The sequence below is a fragment of the Pempheris klunzingeri genome, chromosome 7 (assembly GCF_042242105.1).
Source record: "Pempheris klunzingeri isolate RE-2024b chromosome 7, fPemKlu1.hap1, whole genome shotgun sequence".
Lineage (NCBI taxonomy): Eukaryota > Metazoa > Chordata > Actinopteri > Acropomatiformes > Pempheridae > Pempheris > Pempheris klunzingeri.
In genome coordinates, this window is record NC_092018.1 from 28107128 (window position 1) to 28117066 (window position 9939).

General features: G+C 45.7%; 1 protein-coding gene across 1 annotated transcript; it reads left to right on the plus strand.

Annotated features, from left to right (window-relative positions):
- Positions 1-34: 34 nt before the first annotated feature.
- Positions 35-9244, plus strand: LOC139204061 (TBC1 domain family member 10A-like). Its single transcript, XM_070834016.1, has 9 exons — positions 35-700; positions 2111-2210; positions 4132-4239; positions 4484-4590; positions 4734-4848; positions 5694-5759; positions 6202-6391; positions 6506-6660; positions 7835-9244. The coding sequence occupies exons 1-9, from the start codon at positions 519-521 to the stop codon at positions 8345-8347; spliced, it is 1536 nt and encodes a 511-aa protein (XP_070690117.1). The 5' UTR covers positions 35-518; the 3' UTR covers positions 8348-9244.
- The last annotated feature ends 695 nt before the right edge of the window (positions 9245-9939 follow it).

A 9939-nucleotide genomic window follows, 5' to 3' on the forward strand; every position in this document is an offset into this window, starting at 1 on the left:
AGGCTAAATCTGTCCAGCACACTCTAGACTCGGGATGACAGGACAGCGAGCCGAGACGCCCTCGGTTTACTAGTTAGCTTGTCTGCTAACCAGTTAACATACTTGGTTAATGGCTAACAATGAGAAACCAGCTGAGGATATAGTTTGTCGAAGGTAGGGCTACTCCAGAAATAGTTTTGGGATTTGTTGGCACGAACAGTTTAAGCTAACTTTACGCTAGCATCTCACCAGCAGCTAGCTAGTGTTAAATCTGAATAAGCAGTCAAGTTAACGCAGCTAGCTAACGCACAACCTGTTTAATGTGGCCTGGCTGCTGTGGCGTCACGTTAGATAACGCTAACATTTGCAGGAGGAGCAGAAGTTAACGCTAGTTGGAAAGTTTAAGTCACGTCGGGAAAATCATGGCGTCGATGGTGTTTGATTCGACAACATATGCGGAGGAGCAGTTTTGACTTTGGGCTGTCAACAAGCTCGCTGACGTTAGCCGTCCCGGCTAGCCAGCTAGCTTCCTAGCTACCATGGCCAAAATAGAGAACGGCCGTCAATCAGCGGACACGAGGAGCATCCGGACGATCAGCAGCAGTCACCTGGACGATGAAAGCTCTTTGGGATCCGACTCGGAGATCAACGGCTTCACCAGCGACAGACAGACGGACAGATATGGATTCATCGGCGGGGCGCAGCAGTACACGGAGGCGTCGTAAGTTTGCTTCAACTTTTAACAGTGATTCATTGTCTGTGTTGTTTAAAATACGGACAATAGGTGCTTTTAATCCTCTGCAGCCAGAGTTGGGAGCAGGGTTAGGAGATAATAATGTTGACACATCACAGGCTGTGTTGGTGTCTCTCTGCACAACAGAGCTCCCATCCAGCTGCGTGGCACAGGAGGGACTATTTGTTTTTAATCTGCATGCGAGCAGATGAAGATGGATAAATAACATGTGGCATAATTGTTCTATCATGCAAAACTCTCTGTACTGCTCTTGTCAGGGAAAAGCTGAAAAATCAACCCACACTGCCCATTTCTGTGTTTCTATTTATTTGAGTTAATGCATTCACAGCCTTTTGAGGCAAGTTACAGTGTGTTTGGTCTAACAAGGCCTTTCTTCCCCTTTTTGCTGGAGGCCTTAAGCCACATTATGGCACTGAAATAGTGGAAGGAGTGAGTGAAAGTTGTGCCAAGTGCTGGCTGGCTGGGAGCTTCCTGTTTTTTGGGAGTATTGGCAGACTTGGAGCCACAGCTCTGGTGCCCCGTTACTAGAGGGCCTCTTTTGGCTCACAGCTTTATAGGTGGTCACACACCCGGGCTTTAACTTACACTGCTTGGCAGGGATTGAAACTAGCTCATCATTGCCTCTAAAGGTCTTAAGAAGCTGGATTATAACCTATTGTTGCACGGATCCCCAACATAGAACTCACAGCTTTTTTTAACGGGGAGGGCTGTCACAAATTTGGAAGGGGAAAAAAAAAAAAGTGCTCTTTGAAGATGTTTGAACCCACAATTACAGACTTGTGCTGATGAGATAATTGCATACCTTAGTAAAGCATCAGACCGCATTCATAATGTAGCTTAGACTTGCCTACGTTTTCTTTTTCTGCTGGAGAATATTACGTGCAGCCCCTTTATGTTTTTCTTTTTTTTTTTTTTTGCCTGTAAATGTTAAAAGTTAAATTACATCACAAGACAGTCAAATCCTCACTGCAGCTCTTTGAGGTTAAATTAGATGGGCCAGATCTGAGTTTGTGTCTTTTATAGACTCTTCAAAACAAGGTTAGTAGCTGTTATTTTTGACTCGCTGCACAGTTTGCAGAGATGGCCACACATGGAGGTGCGATGGCATATGCTGAAAGAAAAAGGGTGTTTTTCTTGTTTTTGTCACAGCCTCCCAACATACGTCTGCCATCAGCATCTTTGTTTTATGTTTATCCAAACTATTATTATTTTAGCCCAGTCTTATTGGAAAATATGCAAACTTTTTCTTCACCTGTATTCCCTCTGCAAAAATAAGACTAGATTTAGATGTTGCTCAGTTGTTACTTGGTTTTAACGGTGATTTAATGTGCAAAACGATTAAACATATCCTTCAAATCTCATCTCTTGTGTCCCCAGAGCTCGGGATGTGCCCCCAGAGGTGCTCAGGCAAAGGGAGGTGAAGTGGCTGGACATGCTTAGCCACTGGGACAAGTGGATGATCAAGAGATTCAATAAGGTCGGCACCAAGTGTTAACTCAGTGGCACACAACATCAGCTGCCTTATTTGTATGTCTTATATGATGCCATCCATGTGGGTTGGCCAGATCTGAATTAATCCTGTTTTTGTCAAGGTTTCCTAAAGCTGAGAAGCTGGTATCTCGGCTTTACCGTGTTCTCTCCAGGCTCCAGTTTTTTTCACTCCTGAGAAGTTTTGCACACATGATCAGTCAAGGCAAATGGCATTGCTCAAGTGTTTGATTGCACAAGGACAAGACTTCTGTGGACACATTGTTTGCAGCTTCACTTGTCTGACTGGTTCTGTGTGAAACTCTCTCAGCAGTTCAGCCCAGCGCCATAACTTCACCTCATTTCCATGAGTCAGCAGTGGGGCAGGACACAACAAATTGACAGTCTCAGATTCAGGGTGGGGCTGTATTATCTTCCTGTGAGACAGCCATGTAATAAATGTGCTGTGGGTACGAACTATAGCTGGGCTTAAATGCAAGACAGGTTAAAGCGCCTCATGAAAAGAAGAAGCAGCACATTTGAAGGTCAGGGTTTCTGATCCTGTACTGGAGGTCCGTCTGTCAGTCCAGTATCAGTGTCAGTTGCACATTGGACGAAAAAATGATAACACTTTTATTTGTACATTCCATTCAGATTCAGTGCCAAGGAAAGAAGCGAGTTTCTTGAGTCTTGGTAGATTTTATAAACTATAGTGTGTACATTAATGATCCATCAATCAATCAATCAATCTTTATTTATATAGCGCCAATTCATAGCAGCGTTATCTCAAGACGCTTTACATAAAGAGCAGGTCTAGACCAAACTCTTTAATGAAGAGAGAGAGAGAAGAGAGACCCAACGATTCAGGAATTCAAAATTAAGGATTCAAGAATCCCCACATGAGCAGCATCAGATATTATATTGAGCAACAGTGGAGGAAGAACTCCCCTTTAACAGGAGGAAACCTGGAACAGAACCAGGATCAATGTGGGCGGCTTCTGTAGGGGTCTGTGTTGGGTGGAGGTTGGACAGAGAGAGAGAGAGAGAGAGACAACACAAACAGCAACCAACATACTAACAGTGACTATAGCACTAATAAATTAGCAGTATGTTAATATTGAAAAACATGACGAGTGGCCGACGATCTGCAGCAGTGATTCATGAAGCCAGAGAACCACAGCAGGAGAACCAGGACCAGGATCCACAGGAACCTGAGAGATGAGAAAAGCACAGAAAGGCTCCGGGGAAGATAGTAGCAGACATTCAGCGGACATGAGACATAATGATGGAGAGGAAGAGGAGGATAGAGGAGTCCTAAGCCCGGCAGTCTGAGCCTATAGCTGCATAACTAGGGGCTGGTCCAGGGCCTGAGCCAGAGAGGGTGTCTGCCCCCCGAATCCAAACTGGAAGGAGATTCCACAGGAGAGGAGCCTGATAGCTGAAAGCTCTGCCTCCTGCACTACTTTTGGAGACTTTAGGAACCACCAGTAGACCTGCAGTCTGGGAGCCCAGTGCTCTAGTGGGGTAGTACGGTACTATGAGCTCTTTAAGATATGATGGAGCCTGTAGTCGGTGTCCAAGTATATTTGGCCCAAACTGTTTCCCTCCTAACTACCACAGTATATGAACTCTTACTTTTGTCTGTGAGGTCTCTTCAGTGTCAAAAAAGGATGTTGTGTTTATGAACAGTGGTTTCTCAGATAACCACGTGTGCTGTTACTCAGTGATTTGAACAGATAACTGCATTTCACATTTCACCAGAAAAAGGAACCAATACTAAGTGTCGGGTCTGGTGCTTCCACAGCTGCTTGTATATACTGTAGCTTGCATAATGCTTGTGACAAGCCGTTGTCACACTGTACTGTCCTTGTGTCCTGCTTTATGATGAATAATGAATATATATAATGAACCCTCGTTCCTCTGTGGCTCAGGTGAGGCTGCGGTGCCAAAAAGGAATCCCTCCTGCCCTCCGAGGCCGTGCTTGGCTCTACCTTTCCGGGGGGAAGATGAAGAAAGAGCAGAACCAGGGAAAGTTTCAGGTCAGAGAGTTCTCTCTTTCTCTTCCTCCTTGCTGAGTACCAGCGATACTTTTGTAGTTTAGAGCCTTGCCGTGGTCTGCGTAGAGCTGCAGCCATTTCACCGTTAGTACAGGAAGTTAAAAATGTAAAATTAAGTGCTGTTCAAGAGTTTCAGATGTTTCAGTTTTAAACCCTAACCCATTGCCGTAATTACTACCCGTGTGTAGTAAAGACGTCTCACAGCCTCGTCCATGTGTCCTGACAGGAGCTGGACAGCCAGCCTGGGGATCCCAAATGGTTAGATGTGATAGAGAAAGACCTCCATCGACAGTTTCCTTTCCACGAGATGTTTGTGTCACGGGGAGGACACGGGTAAGCTGGCTGACACGATATGAGATTACACGCTGGAAACGATAAAATCCTGTTTGATAATAGATTTGACGGTCTAACTGGTGTGTGTGTGTGTGTGTGTGTGTGTGTGTGTGTGTGTGTGTCGGCGTTTTGACCCTCCGCAGGCAGCAGGACCTGTTCCGTGTCCTGAAGGCCTACACTTTGTACAGACCGGAGGAGGGATACTGCCAGGCTCAAGCTCCCATTGCTGCTGTGTTGCTCATGCACATGCCTGCTGAGGTACGCCTCCCCTCCACCACAAACACCACATAAACTGCCTTGTTCGGTGTGAGGGGACCGTCACCATATGTTGGCAGGCTTTATAATACCATGCTGGCTGTGGAGTTATTGGCGGCCTGGGCCACTGCTAAAAGACAAAGTTCTAAAGGCTTGTTATTATTTTGATCTGTAAAAGAAATCCACCCTAAATTGTTTTACAGCGTTTTTAATTTGTGACCTTGGACAAGTCTATTTTTAAGCTGAACAGCACAGATGATGTCATCTGGAGATAAATCCCAGAGCTGCTCCAGAGAATAATGGATCGAGTTTAAAACATTATGACAGCAGCCATGGTGACTACTTTTGACACGTAAATGTTTAGTTTCGCATTCAAAGCCATACGTCCAATAAAACGCAGTTCTTTGGGTTTATATATCCACTGATCTCTGGCAGTTATCACTTTGATATGCAACACGAGAAAACAAACAGAGCTGTAAAGAGGTGAATTTATTGAAATTAAAAATGCTAAATAGTGTCAAGGGGATAGTTCTCTCAAAATATGCTCATCATGCAAACAATAATATCAGCTGTCATTAATTAAAATGACTTTTTTAGGATATGATGAACATTAAAAAACGTGTGGAGGATTTAGATGCTGCTGAGTTATTGGTATTCTGATGTGATCCACCTTAGTAGTGGTGTTAAGTTACACATAATGACTTCACAGTTCCTGTCTGTGAGGCGTTAACATCATTCAGCCTTCTGCTGTTGCCCGGTATGAGCCGGCCTTCCATGTGTACACAGGGAAACGTTGTGTAGAGCGAACGGTTCCACTTTCCTGACAACATGTTCATGTGTTTCCACAGGATGCCTTCTGGGGGCTGGTCCAGATTTGTGAGAAGTATCTTCCTGGCTACTACAGTCCTGGCCTGGTGAGAAATGCAAAGAGAGCATCACGTCATATGATTTTGCCGTTCCAAGAACTGTAATCCAGGTTAACTAACTGGGCTTTCGCTGTGACTGCAGTGGCATTTTTGTTGCTGCAGAGTGCTCAATGTGTGTGGCAGAACTCTGTGGTTATGACACGCAAATGAAAACAATGAGGCATTGTCAGTCTTGTCGGACCGTAATTTAACATTCGATTACTTCACCAACAGCACATAGAATGAACTATCTTGCTTAATCACTTTTGATTTATGGAGCTACAAAAGTCGATGTAAGAAGATCTGGGAAGGCATGCATGGTGGGAGCCACAAACAGCAACACTCAGAAATGATGAACATCCACATGCGTATCAGGCTTCAGCCCCGACAATACAGAGCACAATGGCTTTTGTTTTCTCTGTTCACGCTTTCCTACCTGTGTGTCTTTCAGGAAGCTATACAGTTAGATGGAGAGATCCTGTTCGCTCAGCTGCGCCGTGTCTCCCCGCTAGCCTTCCGCCATCTGGAGAAACACAAGATCGACCCCATTTTCTACATGACTGAGTGGTTCATGTGTGCCTTCTCCAGGACCCTGCCCTGGGCCTCTGTGCTGCGCGTGTGGGACATGTTCCTCTGTGACGGTAACAACGGCTTACGGCGCTGCAGTTGCAGTGGCACCAGATGTTGTAGACATTAGAAGTTCTCCATAATGATACTGCGTTCACAATGCCGTCTGGCTCCTCTCCCTCCCCCAGGAGTGAAGATCATCTTCCGCGTGGGTTTGGTGCTGCTCAAGTGCATGCTGGGGACCCGGGAGAAGCTGAAGGCCTGCCAGGGCCAGTACGAAACCATGGAGCTTCTCAGGGCCATCGAGCCTCGATACATGCAGGAGAGCTTCCTCATCCGAGAGGTAAGAGCAGAGGAGCAGGAGCGGAGGGCATGGTGACTACAGAGATGATCCTTTTAACCAAAAACGTGTGTGTGTTCCAAGGTACTTGTTGGTTAGCGTTCACGTTGCTCAATCTCCATAAGCTACAGGAAGAGTTAAGTTAGTTTAAATATATCCAAAAACTGACCGGTTTATGTCACACAAGAGCTGGACCACACAGGCTGGGCCATGCATAATACATATATACATATATATATATATGAAGTATTTTCCTACTCGATTCATATTCATGATATATTGAAAATGTTCCTACTATTTTTCTAAGGCTGAAACACCAGACCACAAGCTAAATTAATTATTGTCTCATGTTGAAGTGCATTTGTTATAAAGTGTATTTTAGTCAGTTGTTGGTTATTCATTTGTTTAAACAACCTAAATGTAGATTATAGAGGCGCTATGGATCAGGCAGTTCAGGTTTGGTGGCCGCTATGTGTTTCCGGGCACTTCGGTATTTAATGCTGACGTCGGTGATGTCATTTATGGAGCCGGTGAAGTGTGTGTTGTAGTCGATTTGTTAAAATGCGCAAAAACTGATTCTAATTGATTCAGCCAGCCTTGGACAGTGTGATCTGTGGGGTGATTCTGAATGGAAGTAACACATTCAGAAAAAGTAAGTGTGCATACGTCCTCCTATTTTTATGACTCCAAATGTTTTCCCACATGAACAGCGTTACATATGGCTGACTGAGATGTACTAAGATCTGCTTAAGGCACGGACACTGTCAATGACAATAAGTCATATTACATCGGCACAATCCTTAAATCATGTAGCTCAGGGTTGTCGCTCAGGAACAATGGGTGCTCAGAAATGCAGCCAAGGAAACAGAAGAGACTGAGAATTAAGCTGAGTGCTGGATGGTCAGTGTCTGGTTCCTGCGCCAGGCTTACTGTGAGTCTCTGTCCGGGCTAACAATACCGCCTTATGTGAGGGGCTGTCTTGACCGTGGGTGACCATGCGTTCACACCAGCCCTGAGGCCCTTTGGCATTTAGAGACAAAGTTCACATTTGTACACAATGGTCAAACATGGAAGGAAGTAGCTGTATGTCCCATCAAGGGCCGGTCTTTTTTCTACAGCTTTCCTTTGAGAACCGTCTGTAATATGTGTTCCGGTGACGCGTCTCCTCCGATTGCAGATTCTGGAGGTGCCGGTGACAGCGCGAGACGTGGAACGGGAGCATCACGCCCAGCTGAAGCGCTGGAGGAAGAACCGCGGGGAGCTGAATTTCAAGTCGCCGCCGAGGATGCACGGCGCTCATGTCATCATGCTGACCGAGCCGCCCAGGCGCCAGGACCTGCAGCAGAACCCCACCATTGTACTTGAGACGCCTCAGCCCACCCCGCAGCTGAAGAAGGGCAAGGAGGAAAAGAGAAGCAAGAAGAAGAAGAGCATGAAGAAATCCCAGCCCATTGAGGATATCTCCAATCCGTACTCCCTCCCCAGTGACCCTCCGCCTCCAGCTCCACCCTCCGATCCACCAGCCCCACCTCCAGTCGGCAGCGAGACAGCGCAGACTGTGCCACAGACTGAGAAAGACTCGCCTCACCAGCAGCAGGCGCCTCCTACAGACCTTCCCCCTGCCAAAGATTCTCCTCTTCAGCGATCCACACAAAGCCTTAGCAGCACAGAGCAGGACACGTACCTGTAGCTCTACAGCCGTGTGGACCGAGCACCAGCACCCATCAGCCAACCACCAGCCTGCGTTGCCACAAGGTCTCTGATTGGCCAGCATCAATATTATTCTAATGTTGGACCGTTTTGTATCCATATATTCATTTTAGACACCGTTTTGCCTATGATATTATTAGTGTACACTAAAGCATCATTGCTATGTGTGAAACTACTTTAATGCTTTCGCCATTTGTCCACATGAAGCTGACGTTGCCTCCTCTTGATGCTCTTATTCTCTTCTCAGACTCTAAGTCTTACCCCAAAATCCCACCGGGCACGTCTGCGTCCCGTTTCCGGCTGTGGTCCGGTTTTGCTCCGTCCTCAGCGCGGTTGTAGCTCAGATTGATTTTTCATAATTTTTCCTGAGACTTTCGTCTTCCTACCGTGTCTAAACAAGCTGCGTCTCATATTTTGTCTGTTTTTAATGTGCTTCTCGTGAATATTGACTTTTTTTCGTGCTGTGTCCTACAGACGGCCGCTAAAGTGAAAGTTTCCACATCCAAGGCGAACCTCTCTGACCAGTTCATGTCTGGCCTGGTGCCACAGAATATAAAATGATATTGATGAAATATATGATTGAAAGTCTGAAGGGGGGATTTTATTTTGAAAACTGACCATATTCTCCTTGCAGTTTGTTTGTCTGACTTCCTGTGGCCAGCGTCAAGAATAGACTTAGGCTAGACTCCCCTTAGACTTAGGGAGGAGCGCCGAGCTGCTTCTGGTAGCTTTTAAAGTACTGACTAGAGCCACATCGCAGCCGAAACGCCACGCAGACACCCCCGGTGGGATCGAGCCTTAAGTATTCTGTATGTAAGGGAGATACGTCACTGCGTTATTGGGAGCAGAGTCCTTTCTTCTCAGCAGTTAAAGGTTTAAATGGGACTTGATGAGTGATGAGATGCTTTTGAAGTGTTCCTCTACATTTCCACTCAAACTCAACACTATTGAGATCAGCAGTAATACTGTGCAGCAGTGGATGCAAACGTTCCATCTTTCTTAAGCCATGATGTTTGACTATGGGGTTCAGTCACTAGAGGGCAGTCTCATAAAGGTCTCAGCTATCATTTCTGTTACAATCCCTGCTGCTGAAGCTGATCACAGCAGGGATGGGATTCCTTTAGGGGTTCAGCTTGGGAGGTCTAATTCTGACATCCAGCTCACGCGCATTTCATGTTTTGTTTTTTTTTTCTTCATCATCTTCCTGAAGTGATGGAATTGAGTCACAGCACATTGTGTTCACTCACATCTTTTTCTACAAGCACTATTTATTTAAAGAACAGTTAAAACATGAAATATGTTGTGCGTGCGCATGCCCAAATGCACAAGTGGTCACATTTTTAAAATTTTTTATTGTCCGTTGAATTGGCGTGGTTTAACTCTGTAGAAACTCCAATATTCACTGTGCCAGGCACTAACAGCCACTTTAGAGCAGCAGTAATTCATGTTTCATGGGCAGCGGAGAGGAAAACGCAGAACATTCCTCACTGTACGACACACATTCCTGCCTTGTTAAAAGCTGTGCAATTTCAAGTGTTCCCTGTGACATCTTGGACAGTGAGCGATTGCAAA

What these genes read in the sequence shown, in the direction of transcription:
- LOC139204061 (XM_070834016.1), top strand. Translation starts at nt 519, where the DNA reads ATGGCCAAAATAGAGAACGGCCGTCAATCAGCGGACACGAGGAGCATC. An exon ending in GTGTCACGGGGAGGACACGG is followed by an intron (nt 4,591 to 4,733) that starts GTAAGCTGGCTG and finishes GACCCTCCGCAG; the next exon opens with GCAGCAGGACCTGTTCCGTG. An exon ending in GCTACTACAGTCCTGGCCTG is followed by an intron (nt 5,760 to 6,201) that starts GTGAGAAATGCA and finishes TGTGTCTTTCAG; the next exon opens with GAAGCTATACAGTTAGATGG.